The sequence below is a fragment of the Caretta caretta genome, chromosome 15, assembly GCF_965140235.1.
Source record: "Caretta caretta isolate rCarCar2 chromosome 15, rCarCar1.hap1, whole genome shotgun sequence".
NCBI lineage: Eukaryota > Metazoa > Chordata > Testudines > Cheloniidae > Caretta > Caretta caretta.
In genome coordinates, this window is record NC_134220.1 from 12,655,261 (window position 1) to 12,677,610 (window position 22,350).

At 45.4% G+C, this 22,350-nt stretch overlaps 1 protein-coding gene across 3 annotated transcripts in view; it reads left to right on the forward strand.

The window, feature by feature from the left end:
* The window catches only part of ADORA2A (adenosine A2a receptor), a 36,413-nt gene extending 16,226 nt beyond the window's left edge, over positions 1-20,187 (forward strand). For 2 of the 3 annotated variants that reach the window (XM_048821599.2, XM_075120249.1), the window contains exons 2-3: positions 2,791-3,704; positions 13,149-20,187. In XM_048821599.2, the coding sequence (XP_048677556.1) occupies positions 3,355-3,704; positions 13,149-14,115 (1,317 nt within the window). In that variant the 5' untranslated portion in view covers positions 2,791-3,354 and the 3' untranslated portion in view covers positions 14,116-20,187. Of the gene's footprint in view, positions 1-1,295; positions 1,711-2,790; positions 3,705-13,148 lie in introns of those variants that run through there. The other variant, XM_048821600.2, reaches the window with a different exon arrangement.
* The last annotated feature ends 2,163 nt before the right edge of the window (positions 20,188-22,350 follow it).

A 22,350-nucleotide genomic window follows, 5' to 3' on the forward strand; every position in this document is an offset into this window, starting at 1 on the left:
GGGAAAAGAGATCCTATTAATCCTGCTTCCCCTTCTGGAAAATGGGAATGTTAGTGACCTCCTTTGTAAAGTGCTTTGAGTTCTACTGATGTAAGAGGTAGATGTCAGTTTTATTGTTCTCTGCATCCTGTTTAACTTGATTACTTCAATGGTTAGTTCTTTTCGAGCATGGCTGTTTTTATAGCTGTCGTAGCTTGATGTGACAGATCTGTTCTTTTTAAAGTTGTTTTTTTTTATGGGTCAAAGGTTTTGGCTGAGATACTCCATATGCAGTTGTTAAATTTCACTAAGTCTTTATCTAACAGTGAGTTGGTACTTAAGCTTGAGTTTCATTAAATTTATGTGTGTGGAGATATGAATGTGAGTTAGGAAGCCCCACATTGTTTGAAGAAAAGTCCTGTTAAACTCAACGTATTAGTCATTCTCAGTGTGTGTGTTTTGCACTCTTGGAGAGATGTGAACTAATCTGATGTCCCCTTCCCCACTTCAAAGGCCTCATTTGTGGGCTCTAGCTGTGACCCTTCAATTCAAATGGCTAACCTTTTCCTAGCAGGGCACTTCCAATAGACACTCCTCATAACATTTTGAGCAGTGTTTTTCCTATCCCTAAAGTTGCCACTTGTTTCCCCATTTTTCGTCTTTTCTTTTTCACTCTGTCATCTCTGCTTCTTTTTCTCTGTTTCCTGTCATCTCACTTTTCTGCCCTCTTTCCTGCTTTTCTGTCTCTTTCTTTCTGTTCATCTGCTGTTAACTCTATTACCCTGGGCTGGATTTCAGGCTAGAATGCATTTTGGCAAGTGGGCCCTTCAGTGTGTTTCAGGCAGGATTTGAAATGGATAATGACATTTTGAGAGGTAAAACAGGACTATACTTTTAACTTTATTGACATACGGTGGAGAGAAGAGCTTTTGGAGGGACTGGACAGAGAAAGATAATAGAGACTGTCCCTCCTCAAGGGACTGTTGGTAAAACGGAAGATCCTTATCTGCCTCTTACCCGCTACATTGCAAGTTCATTTCCCCTATTGACTTCCCCAAAATATACATATAAAACAAAAGGGGATTTCAGGAGTTGATGAAAAGGAATGTTTTTAGCACTTCTAAACCATAAAGAACCTCTCACTCTCCTTTCAAACACAGTACTAGCAATAGAGATCAAAACCAGTGAAAGGTGCACAATTAGATTATCTCCCTGAGATTAGATGTGAATCACAAGTTCATTGTATTTTCACTATCTTTACTCCTTTATTTTATTTTGAGAAATTCTGTTTCCGACTTCAGATCACTGTATCTTTTGTGAAGATGTGAAAACCAGCTGGTGGTGCTATTCAGGGTCGTCTGTTACAGCACCAAAACATTCATTTTGGGAGGCTTATATGTATTTCAGAAACTGAACCCAGTGGTGATTTAGCAACTGACACCAAGGCCCCTTTCTTTCCCATCCCTACTCGTGTTCTTTTGCCATAACTGTACTTTTCCCTTAAACAAAGGACAAAACCCCAGCGATCTTTTGCAGCAAATGAGGCTTAAAACTCACCACAGAGGAGCTAAAGCACAGCATCCTGTAGTCACCTGTGACGGACTGAGAAGGACCAGAGCCTTAAATTAAGCTCACCATGCCTCATTCTTGAGCGTGACTCTTTGATTGGAGTCTCTATCTGCGTGCAAATGTGTGTGTGTCTCTGCACAAGAGGGTGTGATGGGAGTGGCGGTAAGTGCTGTGCATGTATCTAACTCGTGTGGACAGTGTGGGTGTGTCCAGAAATTACTGTGTTAGTGTGTATGGCATTAAGAGCTTCTCTGTGTATGGGAATGTGTCCCCTTGGGGCCCAGCTTGCTGCTTTTTGCAGGGGTGGGTGGGTGTGATACTATGTGAGCGTCTGTGTGTGTACCTTTGTGCAGGGGGAGTGTATGTATACCCATGATCGTGTGTCTGCATAAGTATGTGTGTATCACTGGTTGTGTCCATCATTCTGATGCTGACCTCCTTTTTAAAGTGCTTTGAGACCTAGGAATGAAAAATGCTATCGCAGAGCTAGCTATTATATGTTTGCTTATGGTGTGAGGGATTGTGTGCATAGGCAAGGGTGTGTGTCTGTGAGAGTGTGGGAGTCTGCACTGTGCGTGGGTCCTTGGAGTAGTGCGTGTGTCTGTCTCTTCTGGGGAGGAAAGTACTGAAGGATGTTACACTCTGAGTTCTTTGGGGGGTATTTCTTCTGTGGTCAGTCGTGTTTTGGAATTTCCCCAGCCCTCCAAGGAAATGTCAGAACTCTTACATATGCACACAGTGTAAGCCTCCTTATGTTAGACTGAGTGGTTTGTCTGTGATCACGTGGTGTTATTCCTGTGCAACTGCATGCAGCATTCGTGTAATGATAAAGTACACTGGTGTGTTCGCGCAGGTAACCAGTCATTTATTTGTGATCGCGTGGAGGCAGGTGTATGTGTGTAAAAGTCTCCACCTTTTTCCAATCCGGGCACAAAGCTAAGGCATAATTAGCTGGGCGCTCATGTTTCATGGCAGACTATCAAGCAGCTGCTGAATTGTCCGCTCAGTTGGTAGCCTCAGAAACAAAACAGCCCTTGTGTTTCGCATCATAGTTGTGCAATATTGACTTCAACCAGGCAGCTTTTGAGGGGAACAAAGTATAAGATTTTTTTGCCTGTGATGTTCATGTAGGTCTGTTTTATTTCTAACATCATTTGGATATGCCACTTGAATGAGATTGTGCTTTTCCTAGCTGGTCACTGGCGCTGATTACTTAGTTTGGTTATTTTTGTTGTATTTAAGGAAACAAGTGGAGAAGTTGGACGTTTGCAACAGCTGACAGGAAGATTCCCTGAGTCCTAGAGCATTCAGCAAAAGGAAAAAAGGGAGAACAAGATGATGATCCCAAGAGGTGGCAGGAAACCGTGACAAGACCTGTGATTGTCAACAGGACACCCAAGATCCTCACCACACATGACTATGCCAGGCAGTACATTTCAAACACCCAACATCTGCAGGGCAAAGGGTTCATCTACATGAGGTTTTTCCTGGGGCCGTATCTGTTGGAGTTCAGTGGACCACTAATGTGCTTCTGCATTATTGTGAACATGCCAAGAATCTGCAAGGTTTATCCTATCTGATGAAGCTGGCAAACTCTGCACTCCGTCTTTCTATGCCCTCTGCGGTAGACCGCTAAATCAACTGAAGGGAGAAGGGGGCCAGGTGAGCCTCCGGCCAACAGCTGGCAGCTGAGTGCCCATCAGAACCCAAACCGTTTTGAAGTGCCTTGGTGGCTGTTTGTAGCACTGCAGATATGGACACTGAGCTTCTCTGGCACCTTCTTGCATTGGCCTGGTCAGCCTCACCATGCTAGTATATGGGAATGAAAACTTCCTCTCGGATGTCGTTTACATCATCCTGGAACTGGTCATTGCAGTGCTGGCCATCTTGGGGAATGCCCTGGTCTGCTGGGCAGTCTATCTGAACAGCAACCTGCAAAACGTCACCAACTACTTTGTGGTGTCCCTGGCTGCAGCTGACATTGCAGTGGGCGTGCTCGCGATCCCCTTTGCCATCACTATCAGCACTGGCTTCTGTGCCTTCTTCTATGGCTGCCTCTTCATCGCCTGCTTCGTCCTGGTTTTGACTCAGAGTTCCATCTTCAGTCTCCTGGCTATTGCCATTGACAGAATCATTGCTATCCGGATACCCCTCAGGTAAGGCCAGAGTGGGTGGGATCTGGGATGGGGGGAGGAAGAGTGCAGATGGAATGGGCATCTCTAGAGTATCCTAGGTGCTGTAATCAAGGAGGAAGAGAAAGTTAAAGGAAATGACGCCACTTCCACTGTAATCTGAAAATGCTTTTTAGACCTCAAAACTTGCCCCTTCCTGCTGGATTTCCTGGATGTTGCATTTCTATTTCTAGCTCTTCCTTGTCCCACGTAGTATGTACCCATGGCATTACCTGGACCTTGCCTAGGAGCTTACGTTCTGCACTGAGACAGACTCATGACTTAGCTGTAATGATCTGTGTTCTGAGTTGGAGCAGACAGTGCCAGACAGATCGCTGTGGGAAAGCTGAGCACAAAAGAGAGGTCACTCAGTATCACCCCACTGTGGACAGCAGGGGCTCTGTCTGGTCGGTGGAGGAGTGCTGTTACAGTGAGATTCTCTAGGGCACTGTTTCTCAAATGCGGTGACATGCAGGCACCAGGGGCTTTTCTTGTGGCCACAGCCTCCTGGGCTGTGATTGCGGGAGGCGGGAGGACCAGCAGCCCTGCCCCCTCCATGGTGCTCCTGGATGGACAGCCTTGGTGTTGGTTGCTGGGGTTTCCAGCAAGGGTTGGCAGCCGGTGAGTTCCCCACCTTCTTGAGGCAGTGGGGCTCAGGATTTGGGCTTCAGGCAAGGCAGGTTCTGGCTGCAAGGGTTTGGGCTCCAGCCTGGGCTCCGGCCACGGGGCTTCAGGTTCCAGACCCTGCTGCCTCCCCCAGCCAACCCCATCTCCCCTGGCCCCTGATGCCTCCCCCGATCTCCCATCCAAGGCTTAATTTGTCCCCAGACTTGCTGGGGCTGATAAGTCAGCTGTGATAAGTGATACTTGTATGTTGATTAATATCACTTATCACAGCAGACTTACTAGCTAGTAGTATATAAATTACAACGATTTGGACATGTGTATCTGCATATTTATTTGTTTTTCCTAAAGCTAATTAAGTATTTTAGGAAAAAGTGTGAGTGGCCACCAGCAAGAGTTGGTGGCCACGCTCTGAGGCCACCAAATAATTTGTCCTGAGAACCCCTGCTCTAGGATAAGCATGCAGATGGGAATGGGAGGCATTCTTGGGGGTCGGGGGGGGCGCTTTTAATCCTACACAGGCTAAGAGGGAGAGTGCGCTTTTTGTTCAACATGAGCAAGAGGATCCAGAGTGGATCAGGTGCAGTGTCTCTAACAGAGAAAGCTATTTGGTGACGGCCGGGTCCTGTCCCAAGTCCATCCCACAAACGGGCACCCCACACACTGAATCCTTTTGGGGAAGAAAAGGATCTTCAAAATTAGAGCTTGCAAACTGAAACAGATCATTTGCTGCTCTATGGACAAGTGGCCAGATTCACGTGGGCCAGGGGGGTATTTTACCTTGTGTGTGAAAGCTGCCACTCTATCTGATCATCACAGTCCTGCAGATACATGCTGCCAGGATGGGACTTGACTGTCACCCGGCGCAGGTCAAACCCTGTACGTCCTGGGCTTATTACAAAGTGGGGAGCTCTGTGGAGCAGTTAACTGACAATGCCTCTGCGTCATTTCTCAGGCATTTAAGACACAGAGGAAGCCTGTAAATGAGTGATACCCTCCATTCTCCAGCAAGGGCAACCTGGACCAGAGCAGAGCAGGCTGTGACTAGTGACACCTCTGAACTGTCTCTCCATTCCTATGTATCATTCTCTCTCCTTTTCCCCTCTCGCTTGTTCCTCGCCACACCTCACCCCTGTACCCCCCAGCAGATTATTTTGATGCCCTCGTCTGCAGAGGGAAATTGTAACGGCTCTTGCTTCTTATTTGCCACCCAGACACTCCTGAGGTGGTGACTGCAGCCTGATCCTGCTCAGTGGATGTGGGCTGTTCTCCTGCCCTCTTCTCTCCTCCCCCCTCAGACATAAATGGAGGGATGGAGGAGGAACCTGGCAATGGGGAGAGACCGAGAGCGCCCTGGGGGCAGGCACATTCAGTATTGCAGCTAATTGACTATTTGATGAATTAAAGCAATTTGCTGCCCGTTTGGTAATTCTTTGACTTATACCCCAAAGCAAATAATGAGATAAAGCCTAATTTCCAGGTATTGTGCCTTTCTAGCAATAAGGAAACCCTCAGGGGCCAGTTCTCGGCTGATCCTTGCAGAGATGCACAAAGGATGGGGAAAGGCAGGAGCAAGAGACAGTTTTCATCCCTTTGACCATTCTCTCCCAGTGCCCCTGTAGGTGTTTTTGCTAGATCAAAGGGAGCATGGAGGAGGCAGTCATCTTCCCCCAGCCTCCACGGCAGCCCCAGTCAGCAAAGCAGGCTAGACACACCGGGAGCATGCTGTAACCTCTAAGGCTCTGTTATCACTGGAAATGGCGCAGCTGTAATGCTTCAGTGTAGGCAAGGGGAGGAGTTCTTCCATTGCTGTAGGGGTGGTACCAGGGTCAGCAGAATTCTTCCATCAGCCTAGCACTGTCTACACTTGGAGTTAGACTGGCTTAACTGTGTCTCTCAGGGGTGTGGCTTTTTCACATCCCTGAGCAACATAGCTGGGTTGACCTGGCTTTTTAGTGTAGACCTGGCCCAGCGGTGGGGAAGGATAGGCCTGCTGCCTGTTCTGCATAGGAATTAAATATGGCTGCACAATTTAGCAATAGGCTTCTAATTTCTTAGAACGATCAGCCAAGTAGGCTGCAGAATGGCTAATTTCATTTGAACGGTACTCTTCCAAGTGCTGTGTCCCAGACGAATGCCACAGAGAGAAACAAACCTCATTGAATGAGTCTGAATTATTCACTCATCTCTATTAATAGTGCATCAGATGAATTTGAGCATATTTACTGAGGAGCAGAAGGCTTGAAAAGATTAATTTTTTATTGGTAAATGTTGATTTCACCGTACACAGAAACTGATGAGCAAATATATCTATAATAATCAACATTTACTGATAGGCAGAATGTTGCTTGAGAACTTACTAAATTTGATTTAAGGATATTTACTGGGTATATTTTGACATGTAATGATGACAATTTGTGTTAGTTGGTTATGGAGCTTTAATTTTTTTAATCTCAGTGTCTGCTGTTATTTAATAATTATTGTCTGACATACACCCCTGTCATTTTGCACAACTGTGGAACTTTAAAGCAATAAGAATTTTAAATGCTTAAAAATAAACATTGATATTTTCCATCAAAATCTAATTGTGCCAAGCCTATATGTAATAGAAAGATTGCATAATTTCATGTAACTGGTAGAAGACTAACATATGGAGTAGCTAATTCCCCCTACAGCAGAACTTAAAGTTAGTGGAAAGTCTGCAAAAGACTTGTGATGCTTGTGAAAATCAGAAGAATGCAAAATATGTAGCAGTGTGCAACCAAGGATGATGTACAATAGCACACCATGTCAGGCCACACTGTATTTATTTATTAAACCAGGCAGTATCCAGGATACAAATGTTACCATCTTCCCCAGAAAGGTGGCATCTCTCCCCCAAATTACACTGGCCCAAGGCACAGAAGTGTAAATATTCACTCTTGTATAAGTGACTGGTAAGTTTAGCATCTTGTGATCCATGAGGGCTAGAAACTGAAGGGGCATTTTGTCACTGGAAAAGGGAGAGTCCCAGGGTTTGAAAAGGATGCTCAACCCTTGCTTCTATGCCCTGAAGCTCCTAAAAGTTAGGCCTTAAAATCCCATCATTATTTATAGGTTGCCAAAATTAGATTTTTATGTTTTATAATTTTGACAGATAAGGATGTTTAATTTTTAAGCCTTTTTAAAAATTTTATTGATTTAAATTTTCACAGTTGCAGGAAATTCAGGGAGAGTTAGAAAATAATTATTTAATGACAGTAAATGTTGAGGTTCAAATAGTTAAGCTTTATAATTGTTAAAACACAAATTATCAACATCACATGTCAAAATTATACAAAGTTAATATCTGTAAAACTAAGTTCTCAAACAGGATTTTTCTAATTTTGCCTATTGGTAAACTTCAGTGATTAGAGACGGAAATATGTTTTCGTTGGGGTGTGTGGGGTAAAATAAACATTTACCAACATTTATCTATAAAAATCAAATCCTTCCAAGCCTAATTATTATGTCTAGGGAAGCTGTTTTATGCCTCTTTTAGAGGTTTCCAGGATGTGTTAATTATATTTTTCTCTTCCTGTGAGGTCTTCACAGTGGGACTCGTGGTGCTAAGGAAACCTGGCCTGTTACAGGTGGAAGGATATAAAAATAGTACCAGACTTAAAGTTAAGTATGTGAGTAGTCCCCTTAGGACTATTCACATGCTTAAAGTTAAGCATATGTAAATGTTTGCAGGACTGGGGTCATAAGGCTTAATGTCTCCCAAATGTATCTGCAAAACCCCTTTTAGTGTGGTATGTAACAATTCCATGGTGATGCGATAAATTTGGCTTTTGAAGGGTTGAGTCATTTACATACTTTTGCAATCACCACCTCTGAGGGTGAATCATTTGAGATGATCTGCATGGCTTAGCTGTGGCTTTGCCACTTGTAAGCAGCGTGGCCATCCAGAACTCCTATTGATTAATAAAATCATCCTTTTAAGAATAAAAGGCTTCTGTCCCTTATCATTGTGAAGACATTCTCTGCACTGTGAACTAATGCAGTGCTCTTCACCTGAAGGCTGGTCTGTATGGCCTTTTGTACCACTATAACTATATCCTTTAGCAGATAGATTTGGAAACCAGTAAAGTTGTGTTACAGCCCCCTAGTTTGGACACATGTCTAGGATGTAAGCTATACCATTACATTATGGAAATGAGCTACGTCAATATCAGCACCTTTATACAAGTATAGCTGTGTCCCCACAAGGGGACTGTTCCAATTTAACTATTTCGGTAACAAATCGCACCCATGAGCAACATCGCTGAATCAGTACAAAAACCTGTGTGTAGCTTGGTGTACAAAAGGGCCTGTGTGTTCCCCTTTGTTTGTCTTTTCCAGTAGCAGTGGTCGATCTTGTCAACTCTGTTTCCCCTAGAACAATCTATGGATCAATAGATCGCTTAATAGATTTCTAACCTCAGACATGAGGAGAAAGCGAAACCTGGTTAATGGAAAGGGGAAGTGATATTCACACTGTTCAAAATGTCATTTTTCAACACCTAAGTAACACAAACATTTGACAGACAGTTGGAGGAAAAGATCTTTTGTTAAAGATTCAACATTCCTGACCTGTCCGAGAGCTGGTGGGGAAAATACACACGCTTGGGTATAATTATTTTTTTTAAAAAGTGGGTGTCAAACAATCAATGATGAATTAAAAATATCCCATAAATTCTAAACATTATTTTCCAAAAAATTTTTGGTGGAAAATGGTACAAAATTTGACAGACTTTCCAAAAGTTTTTCTAAATGATTAGCTGATGATGCAAGGAATTATGGACTAGGCTACAAAGTCTGACAGGCGCTAATACAAGTTCTGCACTCCAGCAGTGGTACTGGGGCATGTTTGAGGTAGGGAGAAGCACTAGATGTTGAATGGTTCAGGGGTAAGTCGTTCATGTCCCTAATATGCCAGGTGCACTGAGAGCCTCTGCTCACTGGTACAACAAAACCTGGGTGTTATAAATAAAACTGGTTGGTCCTGGTTAGCCCTAGGGTAAAGTTGTTGGCCAAGAACAATAGGCATTTCCCAAGTCCTTTGCTGCTAGAAAAGGCTAAGAGGGCACAATGTCCAAGCATATGACTGTGCGTGTGGGGGGGGAGGGTGGTATAAAAGGTATTCCCATGATGAAATAGCAGGTAGGTGAGGTGCACTGGATAGAAGAAGACAGGTTTTCTTCCTGCAGTCAAACAGAAAAGTTCTCAAATTACCATTTGTCCAGCACATTGTCCCCATTCTCAAAGGTAACAAGCTTTTATTTGTGAGACAAGGTGGGTGAGGTAATGTCTTGAACCAACTTTTGTTGGTGAAAGAGCCATGCTTTCGAGCTGATATAGAGCTCTTCTCTCTTTCACCAACAGAGGTTGGTCCAAGAAAATATTTTATCTCATCCACCTTGTCTCTAATATCTTGGGACCAGTACGGCTACAACAACACTGCAAACAACGATGGAAGAAATCCTTTTATTTGTGATGATCCAACGTCAATACATATAACAACATGCTGAACTGGAAATCTTTCTTCCCACTCTGATTTGCTCCTGGATAACCTAGATGTGCAAGTAATTGTGGGCACCCCTTTTCTTAGGATTGCGGAGACCCATGTTCCCAGTCACTTGGAAGTTCTCTGTAAGGTGTTCCTGCTGGCTAGTGTGACCTTTCATATTGGAATGAAAGGTCACATTTTCATCACCACAGATTGAAATTAATTGGATGTAGTGAGCCCTGCTTGAAACCTGAGATGCTGAAAAGTCTTCTTAAATGTCCACTTTAGTTGCCCTATTGCTAATCTTGGAGTTCAGATGTGGTATGGTAGCTCACGCTTGATAATTGAACCGTATGCAAGTAAAGTGGCTGCTGAAATGGCTGATTTTCTGTTTTAAATCCCATGTTTTGGATCTGAGCAGTCAGATGCGCCCTTAGACATCCCTGGGTTCACACCCTTTTTTCTGTCCATAGTTTGTAATGGTCTTCCCTCCCGATGTAACCTGTTTTGGGGCAAACATTGTTTTTCACACCCTTGCTTTTGCTGGCGTAGAATTAAACAGCCCTGCTTGGAGTGAATGTAGTTTATTTCCTCATTTGTATGCTAACACCACTAGCCATGTGTTAGTTCCTGGCTGCTCGAGAAGCACCAGAACAGCTCACTGTAACGAGGCTTTTGACATCTGGAAGATGTTCTGCCTTGGAGTATCACTTGCTACCAGACTCACTACTTATTATCCATGAATGGTCCCAGTGAAATCAATGGGGGTCAAGCTTTGCAGTAACTGTTGATAGGATCAGTCCCTTTGATTATAACCTCTTCAGGGCAGGAATCTGACTTTTTAAATGCTCAGAGCCTGCGCCCTCTTGGATCCTATATTAATGATTTTATTTCTATCTATTTAAACATTTGTATTTGGTTCCCATCTCTAAGGCACTTGGCTGCTCTACAGCAATAAATCCAGTCTGTGTGTAGTCCTTGAATCTCTACAGACCTGAGTTCACTTTCTTACTAGGTTATAGAGGTGGTGAGGTTTGTCACCTTGTCCTGACACTTTCAGAATTGCTGCAAACTTGTTTGTAGATAATGTGTTTTCATCTCTCTCTGTCTCTATGGACCTGTCAAACGGGAATGTTTGAGGCACAACTCAAACCTCTTGGAGATCCCTGAATGAGAGGTGCTATAGAAGGACCCAGTTCTATGCTGATTAATTCTACTGCCAGCCCAGTACTGTAGGGCAGTACAGCAAGGAGGATGCTTGGGTTAAAAGCTGTTTCACAAGTCTTTGAAGCCTGTTGCATGGAAATCCCCAGAGGGTAAGAGCACAGGGAGGCAAGAGGTCACTGGGAGCTGCAATAAATGTATTTTTAGTGTCAGGGAAGGGACCTCTCCAGCCGTGGGATAACAGCTGTACAATTTCAAAATTCCTCCTGACAAAGATGCAGCCAATTCTAGGGGTTTTTTTAAAGCTTCAAGTGCCATCTGCCAATCTCTTGTTCCCTCTTTGTAATTTTAAATATACATTTTGAAGCACAGGTATAATTCCATTCATGTCGGTTAAAACTGAATTTAAGAGTAACTCCACTTCTCTCCTCCTGGATTGGCAGTATTCTTGACACTTTCTGAGGATTCACACAACTGTCACCAGTTTCTAGAGAAACCTTATCTAGCTTCCAGATCTGGATTGAGTCCTCTCGCCAGCTTGTAGAGAAAAGAGTTGCAGCATGCTTTTTTGTTTTTCCCCCAGTCTCCCACTTTTTATGCTTTTGAAATGAGATTAAAGAATAAATGAATGATCATCCTGCACTCCCATCTCAGGCCTGGCTGTATTTTCCAGGAGCTAAGAACACATGCCAGCTCCCAGTTCTGTTCTCTGGCTGAGACAAGCAGCATCCCTCCTCCCCTTCCCTGCAGAGCTTTAGTCCGCCTTAGGAGAGGAGTGTGTGTGGGAAGAACAAACCCATTGAGAAAGAGAGCGAGGGTTGTTTTTCTTTCTTTCTTTTTTTTTTTTAAAGTTTGATTGTTAAAAGAATCCGACATGGGGAAAGAAGCAGTGCAACTAGTGGAGAACATGGGAGCAGCCCCTAGTCAGATCACGCCCGCACAGGGTCAAGTACAGTGTGGGACCCAGCAACGGACAATGTGGGAACCCTGCCATTCCCTTTCTGTGTGAAGTACTATGAGGGGAAAAGAGATTGTACTCAGATGTGACACACTACTACGACTTATATTTTCAAAGCGTACAACTGGTACCTTCAGCTGAGGGCTTACAGCAGCCTGCTAGCCCCAGGGATCAGCTAATATTTGAAACAAACAAAGGTCTTTTGGTGGTGTGCTTACCGTGCTTCTGTTTTTTCTCTCAAAATAGTGGGGTGGATTTATTGCCAAAAGCACGGGCGTGAGGGGTATAGTGATGTGTTGACCACAGAGCTCTGCCAGACCACAGTAGGTCCTGTTATTCAGAGTCCTTTATCTTTCTTCAGCTGAGGCAGCCAGCCATGCTGCATTGGGTATTTTGTGAAAGGCCCAACTGTCAGCGTTGCTCAGCTGCTGAGACTTGGTTCTGGATCCCATCTCAGTTGATCAGCGTTGGGTTGGCCATACTGAATTCCCAGTGACTGCCATCAAAGGAGTGCTGTGTTGTCTGAGCTCTGATACTGAACCAATGGTGACCTTTCTCTGAGACCCGGCTGTAAACTCTATGAATTGGGCAACTAGCACAGTATCCTAGAGCTCTGTGACACTGGGCAGTTGTACTGTACTCCTGGGACCCTACCTGCACTCAGACAGGGAGCAAGCAACACTATACAACAGGGATGCTGAGTAGCTATTTCTGCCTTTGGCAGTACATAGAGATAAAGTTAGAGCAGCAGCTCTGGGTGTTTCAGTTCCCTGCGGGTGGAGGGGCAGAGCAGGGCGGTTGCTTCCTCTATGCTTTGACAAGCAAGCTCATAACCATGAGTGAGTATTTGTAAGGCAGAGAAGGGAAATGTTGATCGGCTTTATTTGTTTGGAGCTGACCTGTGCTGCTGGCTTCGCCACCCAAGAGTGGAAAGGATAGATTAGAAGGGCTCCTCGTTCAGGTGCAACATCACTCTGGCCCTCACTGGGTTGAGGGAAATGGGCTCAGCACTGCAGTTCAGTGATGCTTTGGATAAGCACATTGCAGCGAGCTGGAGTATTCCATGAAAGTACCTCCCCCATACATGCCATGGAGATGAGCATTGGGAAGTTACTTGGGCATCAGGTGCTTGTACCAGTTACGCTGTTTAATCCTCCTCTCCTCTGCTTTCCAGGTACAATGGTTTGGTGACCAGCTCGCGAGCCAAAGGTATCATTGCCATCTGCTGGGTCTTATCCTTCATCATTGGCCTGACGCCCATGCTGGGCTGGAACAAATGCTCCAAGAGGGAAACTCAGGACACCAATAACTCCTTGTCCAGCAACTGCAGTAAAAGCATGGTAGCTTGTCTCTTCGAGACAGTGGTCACCATGGAGTACATGGTCTACTACAACTTCTTTGCCTGTGTGTTGGTGCCCCTCCTCCTCATGTTTGGCATCTACTTGAAAATCTTTCTGGCAGCCAGGCGGCAGCTCAAACAGATGGAGAACAAGATGGTACATGGGGAACGCTCACGCTCTACTTTGCAGAAGGAAGTCCATGCGGCCAAGTCTTTGGCCATCATCGTTGGGTTGTTTGCTGTCTGTTGGCTTCCACTCCACATAATAAACTGCTTCACGCTCTTTTGCCCAGATTGTGCCCGTCCTCCCCTCTGGCTGATGTACCTGGCCATTATCCTGTCTCATGCCAACTCTGTAGTGAACCCATTGATTTATGCCTACCGGATCAGGGAATTCCGACTCACCTTCCGTAAAATTCTCAGGCAGCATATTGTAGGCAAGAAGCAGTTCAAGACTGGTACTGCCAGTACTAGGACTTCCACTTATGGTGGGGATGGAGAGAATGCCAGCATTAGGATCAGTGAGTACGCCCTGGACATATACGCCAATGGGGAGTTGGGTGCTATCCACAAAGATACTGACATGCAGGACTTGAGTAAATGCAAGACAGATTTGGAATGGCACCACAATGGGAATTCACTAGACATGGAGATAAATGGGCATCTCCCACATTCCTGCAAAAATGGGAACCTTTCAGATGCGTGCAAGAACATGGAGCTTCTTAGTGAAGAGCTAATTGGCATTCGTGTCTCTTACTCTGAACTGGAGAATTCAACCTTGGTGGCAGCTGACATTTCCTGATGATTCTCACAACGTCTTCCCACTGGAACGAAATCTGTTGTTTTTTTTGTTTTTTTCTGTTGGCTGCCTCTGCTATGGCAGAAAAGGAGGATGAGGGGAAAAGAGGAGCGACGCCAGGTCGCGATCACGTAGGGGGTCCCTACCCAGGACTGATGGGAAGATCCGAAGAACTAGACTGGAAAAAGATCGAGAGGCACCGTTTTAAACAAAGGAAGAGGAGGGACACTATAGCTGTCAAAGGCCCAGCTCAGATTGAAGAGAGCAAAGGTCAAATCTGACATCTGAATTTTAGCATTGGGAGACTCTGCTCCAGCAGGGTGTGTTATAACATTATGCTGTACTGTGTGTCTGTGATTATTCATCAGTTTAGTGTCTTTACCAACAGAAATAAAGGTGTGGCTGAAACATTTACTACTTCCTGAGGAGGAAGAGGGGGTGGGGCTTTTAACACTGTGGCCTCAACAAAAGTAGCGGGTATAGCAATGCCTACTGGTCAGGAAAGATGCCTATGCTGCCTGGAGAGTGAAGGGATTCACTTGGTGGGAACTTTCAGCATCTTCAGCTGAGAGATTCTGTTTTAAAATCAGTTTTTAAAACTTAATAGTGCAACAGGTTTCCTGATTTTTCGCTCACTGCTAGATCAGTTATGAGTTATATTCCAGTGAGCTGGAATATGGACAGAAGGTTTTACCTCCCCTGTGTTCCATGGAGATGGGCCACTGGGAAGTTACTTGTGCTATTATGTTGTCAGTTATTAATGTTTACAAGAGTGGGTGGCTCCATCGAAGCCTACAGTGTCCCAGCTATATCCTGACACGTTGAAGCAAACTGGTAACTATATTTCAGACCCTTCCATTTCACTGAAAGAACAATATATATGATGATTTGATAGTTCTGTTAGCCAAAGGGACACTGGAAGGTGTCTGTGTGCTGTGGGTAACAGCAGGGCAGGGGCAGGTCTGTGTGGGAAGGGCTGATCGGGTGGTGATGGCAGGTTTTGTGAATTGCTGGCAGGTGTGTTGGTAGCAGTGAGAGGTGACCACAGGCTGGTACTAGGTCCATGGTTGCAATGTCTTTGTGGGTGATTCTTTCGTCTGTCTATCTTTGTATCTCTGCACCTGTGTACGCAGAATGCCCATTCATTCCACAGCCTTAGTTACGTTTTCTCTAGAATTCCTCTTTTTGGTGAACTTTAATTTCTCATCTTTCCTGAAAGTAAAAATAACTTTTAAAACTGAACTTTGTTTTAAAGTTGGAATTCAAATGAGCCCATGTTCATTAAAACCTTTTTTTTCTATATTGTTTCAAACAACTCCTGGAATCTGGTTAACCGTGAAGCCCTGTAGCATGTGGGTGTGCATTACAAATGAGTGCGCGTGCATATGTGTGCACCAGTACAAGTGGGGGGCATGTGAGTGCGGTTTGAGAGAGAGAGAAGCTTGTGTTTCAGAGAACTGGAAAATAACCACCCGGATCTGTGCAGACATAGCATTAGCTTTGCCTGCCTGTCTGATAGACCATGATCTAATCTGTCTCTAATACAGGGTACGTGACAGTGTGGTGCGTTACAAAGGGTTTTTACATGTGTTTGGAATGGCCTCTTGTAACTGGTGAAGCCACTCATCCTAAAGGGGGCCAATAAAATCTTTATCCAAGCCCAACCAGCTTGTATGCTGCATCTGCCATGTATGGTTACGGAAAAAAACCCCAACTATTCCAAAGATCACCTAAAATAGCTATTATTGTAGCACTGGTGTGGAAAAAAATCTATCCCAGGGCCTTCTGGGGCTAGAGGCAGGTGCCATCTGTCCCACTGGTAACCTAGGAATCTCCCCTTTCCAGTGATCCATTCTTTGACCCTGAAGCATTTATATATCTCCACTCAATCCTGTCACTGGTCCAGGTCTGAGCATTGGCCATCCCAGACCTCAGATCAGGATAACTTTTTTTGAGGGGAAAGATTCTGAAATTTGGGAACAAGAGAAGGAAACCCAATGCTTATTCTTCTTCATTCCTTATTGACAAGCTATTTAAAGGGCATTTCCTTTCCATTGTGTTCCCTGGGTGAATGGGGGTGGGAGGGTTGGTGTATGACTTTGGAGAGAGTTTAGCAGTGAAGCTCCCAGGCCAGTACAGGGCTTTCAGCAAGTACGTCTGTCAGACAGATAAAAAGTTACTTTTGCCACCAAAGAGCTCAGCAAAAAGACAAAGCAAGTATTAAAACAGGGATTCTCAAACTGGGGGTCGGGACCCCTCGGGGGTTGCGAGGATATTACATGGGGGGTCACGAGTTGTCAGCCTCCACATCAAACCCCACTTTGCATCCAGCATTTATAATGGTGTTAAATATATATATATATAAAAGTGTTTTTAATTTATAAGGGGGGGGGGGTCGCACTCAGAGGCTTGCTATTTGAAAGGGATCACCAGTGCAAAAGTTTGAGAACCACTGTATTAAAACAATAGACATCACAGTCCAGTTGAATCAGTTCCTTTTTGGCATGAGTCTTCCATGTAGTCTCTCAGAGGAATGTATTATCAGGCTCCATAGCTTGCGTTTGGGATTTTATTACTTGTGATCTTTCCTGGTGGAATATATTCCTCTATGCTATGTGGGGGATTGTGCATCTCCGACCTTCTGTAACCTTCCAGCAGTGGAGGAATACATGAAGGGCTCTGATGTTTTCAGAACTCAGTTAGGCGCTGAAATGCTACTAAGAATAACACAAGATGACATCCTGCCTTCATATCATAACAATTAGGTCTACACAGAAGCAAAGCAGGGAAGGAAGTGTGGGAAAATATCAGCATTGCTCATGTGCTGGAACACACACAAGTTCAGAAAGTGTGTGCTGTCACGTTCTGGTGGCTGTCACTCTGGGATCTGCCTGATGCTGTATTACATCAAACTTTACAAGAACCAACACAGGCTGGCTGCCTTCCACTTCTCCCCAAGCTTCCTCACACCCAAACATGCAGCTTGGTTACTACAAGGACAGAGTTGATCTATGTGGGTTTAACAAACTTGGGGGGTCCCACTGGAAAACCCTCCATCCTAACTGGGTTGTCATATAAGCTCACTTGATCTTCAGCGGTCTTGGAATTGGCTCCAGTATTGCTGTTCAGGGCATTCAACCAGCTGTGTCAAATGCTCTTTCATTGTTAACATGCAGAGCTGAAAGGAAATGGGGTCTCCCTAGCCCCCAAAGCTGAAGGGAAGCTGAGGCTGAGATTGATGCACGGGTTGTGGGCAGGACTGGGGGAGCTTGCACTAGATTGTTATCCCTTCCCCAGGCAGAGGGCAGCTCAGCTTGTAAGGATTTATGGATGATGCAAGCTCCTTGGGGCAGGGACCATCTTTTGTTCCAGGTTCATACAGCGCCTACCACAATGGGTTCCTGGTCCATGATTGGGATTTGTAGGTGCTATGATCATCATCATCCAGAAAAGATGACTAGGAGATGACATGGAGCCCATCAGATTACACCCGTCTGTCTTTCGGCTGATATGTGTTAGGGGTGGACCTTCGGGATATCTTGCGGGGGAAATGTCAGAGAAGCAGATGAGGGCTGCCATGCTCAGGAGCACTGGTTGGACACAAGTGTCCCTATGCTCACTGGACAATGTTAAACGGGCAATCAATAGCTTTAGGAGCCAGCGTTGCTAGCGCATAGTGACGTTGACAGCAAACTCCACAGACACAGTATTGGACTCCCTGTCAAGGTGCTGCCAACCCTAAGCACTGAAAAATCATCAGTCAGGCCCCCAAATACTACAAGATTTTTAAAAAGCAGGGCATTTTGGGTTCTGTTTGTTTGCCTTCCTCTTTTTGATCCTTTTTCAGATTCATGTTTTCAGGTTTGTCTCCATATTTGTGAACTGGATGTACAGATTTGAATGTGAGAACGTGACTCCAGGAGCTGGGGCTGTAGCAAAACCATCACACATTGTGAGGCTCTTTATTTGATTGTGATTGGCAACACTTGGCATCACCACCGTAATCTGATGGCTGTTTAGGCCGAGAGTCTGAGGAGAGCCAGAGAAGAGGAGCTCTGTGCAAAGTATATCCTTTTCTCCTGACTCTTCTATCTGTCCTTTTCAACTATCTATCTGTTATACCACTCTTCTCTCAACTTCAAAAATCAGTGGTCAATACAAAGGTCAAAGATGATGTGCTTCTCCCCCTCCCACATCCTCCTCACTTCCTTTGCAGTGGAGAATGGTTAGCTGATGAAACACAGCTGTTCTAAAGAAGAGAAGGAGCCTGGGGCAGGGGGCGGGGGAGCATGGAGGTGGCAATCAGGGAAGGAGCAGGAGAAGACTCTTATGGAAGCCAAGATGCAGGGGATTGGGCCAATGGGAAGGAAGTAGGGGCTAGAGGGAGTCTGTTCCAGTTCAGTGAAGCTATTCTTCTAAAAATGTCACTCTCCCCACAGAGAGAGCTATCTAGTGTCTGATTCTGTGTGAGGAAGATTCCATGAATTTCATCATTCCCAAGAGACTAGCAAATTCCAGGGTTTATTTTCCTTGCACAGTTTTAGACGAGGTTCTGGCTGGTTGCGAGGATTGACTTTATCAAGAGCCATTCTTAGGGCATTTTGCTTGATAGCGTGCTGTCTGGTTGTGTGTGCACAATGCGTCACAACTTTATTCTGTATAGCATGGTTCAGACGGACTGTGTGAATAGTACAATTGCAGAGTTAAATAGCGGAAAGCTATGTATCGACAAGACCAAGATGTTTGAATGACAGATGACACTTGAAAATTGGTGGAAAGAAACAGGAAGAGCTATTTCAGACAATGAGTGTTTACCAATGAATTTGTAATTTGTGCTGGTCAGTGAGTGAATGCTTGTGTTTAGGGACAGGTTTGGAAAAAATAGGGAGATTTTGGAGAGCTCGGGGTGGGGGGCAGAAGTGTGCTGGAGGATTCTGGGGCATTCAGGGGACAGGCACATGCTGGAAGATTTGGGGAGATGCACTGTGGGTTCCGGGGGCACACACAGGTGGCATGGCTATCCTGGATAACCCATGCTTTCCATATTTATGCTTGATTTCCCCAAGCAGGTGTAGCTGATTGTTCCCACCTGGTCATTATGTGGCTGAGGCAGAACAGATTTTGGGGGGGCTCCCCCTTCACAGATGCTGCTCATCTTCTTAGAACGTCCAGATGTAGCAAAGGCCTTTCTTCTTGATCTGCATCTGATGAGCCCTTATTTCAGAATGAATAAATAACCTAACAATATTCTACAGGAATGGCTAACCAAATAACAGCAGTGCTACTGAGCGGGCTGGGCCATCACAGCTGTAGAATACTCCATCATTCTTTGATAAGGAAGCTGCCTAAAGATCAATCCTCTCCATAGTTACCATTGGCAGGGGAATCGGCCCTGGCACCTCGCTCCAGTGCTGAGTGGAAGAGGTCAAAGGTCTGATTTTGATCTTCCTTTCACCAGCATGAATCAGGAGTAACTAAAATGAAGTTTCACCAGTGGGAAATTGGTGTGAGAAGACAATCTGGGCCCCAAATGCCTAGAATGCAAGAATCAGGCCTGAATCTGTTTCTTGTACCTCCCAGCCTTACTTTGGAAGTTAGATTAGTTCAAGCCACAATGTACCAAAATCAGGACTGGATCCTTTTTATCCCAGACCAACTGTTGCATTCACTCCTTGCCTCCTTCCCACTCACAGGAGAATTTTTCCTCTTTCCTCTGCTTCTCAGAGCCATCATCTCCATCTTGTATTACACCTTCCCACTGACCCGTGGGGCAAGGGGACCCAAACACCCCAGTGCATATGTGGTATCTCTTACCCTTTTAATTTAAATGTTTTATAAATGATATATTGGCTGCTCCCCCTTTCCCTCTATCAATGTCTATCACTTAGGAGTGGGAGAAGAGGGGGTGGATTCTGTGCATGTAATTATATTTTAAGTGCATCGACCAATGGTTTAGAATGTGATGAGTCATCAGACAGCCGGGAACTGAGGAGCCCGCTGCTGGTGATGCTGAATGTAATGTCTTGGTTACATTTTTTTTAAATGAGCATTAAAATAATAAAATATATTTCTAAAGGCGTGTGAGTGCCTTTGTGTCCTGGGCTGCAGAAGTTGGCCCGCCCTCTGGTTCTGTTTAACAATGTATTATTGTGAGCATTTCTGCTGGGCTCATCCTGGAAGAGCGTTTCCTCTGCCCTCTTCCCATCTCCGGCTCCTTCTGTTAGACTTTCCCTGAAAGTATTAACATGCTCCAAGATGACAGACCCAGACAGAGGCTAGAAGCCGTTTGCATCCCTGGTTCACTGGGATCTGTTATCCTGGCACCGGGAGGAATAACATTAATGTGCTATGTAATATCTGTACATTGTCTGCCTGAGTGGCATACTGGGTGGTTTGGCCAAGGTACAGGGTCTTGTCATGGCATATGGCAAGTTGTTAAATAGCCAGACACCTGAGTGGGGAAACCACCTGGACCATTAGACAACCCTGCCAGCTGTGACTTTAGCACGCACTTCCCGTCTGGCTGGGTGCCCCTACTTTATCAGTGCACCGCAATGCACCTTGGACCTCCGGCCTGCAGTGCCCTTGTTATTCCATTGCTGGAATCCCATATGGCTGTGTCAATACACCTCAATCCTGATCTGCACCATCCTTGCCTCTCCAGTCCTGGCCCTTTGCTAGTGCTGGGAATTCTAGGGAGGGAGTGACCCCTCTTCTGCCTCTCAGGCTGGTGTGGGACAGCATTGACAGGCTGCAGAAAGAACTGTGTCCACATCCCCTCCGCTGGCAGCCAGGAAGGGGGGCTTAGTGAAAGTGAATATGATCCATAACATCAGGTAGCAGGAGGTGATGAAGTGAGCTGGTGTCCCTGTAGACTCAGGGCAAGCAAGGCCTGACCTGCTCAGTCAAGGGTGAAATTGAAAATGTTTTTCACAAACACTGTGTTTTGTTCTGAAGCATCAAAGAGAGAGAGCTTGGCGGAACAATGGGAGTCTGCCGGAGTACAGCGGGAGTACCTGGAGGAACAATGGGAACCTGCCCAAGTACAGTGGGAGTACCTGGAGGAACAATGGCAGTATGTGTCCTGCAGGAAGAAAGCTGAGTCCTTGGGAGAACAAAGAGAGCACCCAGTTTAAAACACAATTGGCTTGCTCAGGAAATCTAACCTTCAAGACCCACAGCTTGGCTCGTTCATCCAAAGCAGCATAGGCAAAGGCAGAAAACAAAGGGACTTCACAGTGCTTTCACTGCAGTCCCGGGCTGAGATCTACCCCAGTAACAGTTTAATATGTTACATGCTTTGTGAGAGACGATGACCTGCCCTTCGAATGGGGAGGCAAGATGATCTTGAGTGTTTTTTCCATCTCCAACGTCTGTGTGCCCAAGGTGGTGGTGCTGGTATTAGCCAACAGCCAGCATCCTAAAGCTATCACTAATGCAATTTCCCTACCTGGTTCTTCCCTGGTCTAGGAGCCCATTGGTAGTTCTCTTAGGGACTGAACCCATAAAAGTCCAGAGCCCCCTCAGCTCCCCCTGATTTCAGACTGAAGTCTGTGGCAGGTGAAGGGGTTCAGCACGAGAAGTGGATGAAATTTTTCAGTCACGTAGCTTAATCGCTGAAGAATGCTGTTTCAATCGACCTGAAACGATTCATGAATTTGACCTGATTCGTTTTGGTTGGGAAAAACCTTTCCCAGGCCAGCAAACTGTATGCGTGTGCCTGCCTCCCTCCCTCCCTTCGGAGGCTTTAGCAGAATGGTTAGGGCACCTGCCTGGGATGTGGGAGACAAAGGTTTGAATCCCCACTCTGGAGCAGGGGCTGAACCCAATCATCCCTCCTCCCAGGTGAGCATCCTAACCCCCAGGTGACCGGCTGTTCCGGGGTGGGCTGCTCTCTCTGCCTGGTTCAGAGGAGGGATTTGAATCCACATCTCCTAGCTCTCAGGTAAGTGCCTTAATCACCAGGCTATAGTCATGCTCACTTGCTCTAGCCCAATGAACAGTTAAGTATTTATATGAAGTGGAACAGCTTCAACAGGAAAGACTGAGAGCAATACACTCCAGACTAGCCTGTAGCCTTCTCGCTGGGGGGGGGGGAAGCTCTGATTTCAAGTCCCTGCTCTGGAGTGAGCATTAAACCTGGGTCCATACGTGGGTTGTTGACCTGTCACAGACTGTGCCACTGTGTCTTCACTGCTATTGTTACACTAGCGAGATGAAAGCAACCTCAATTACACC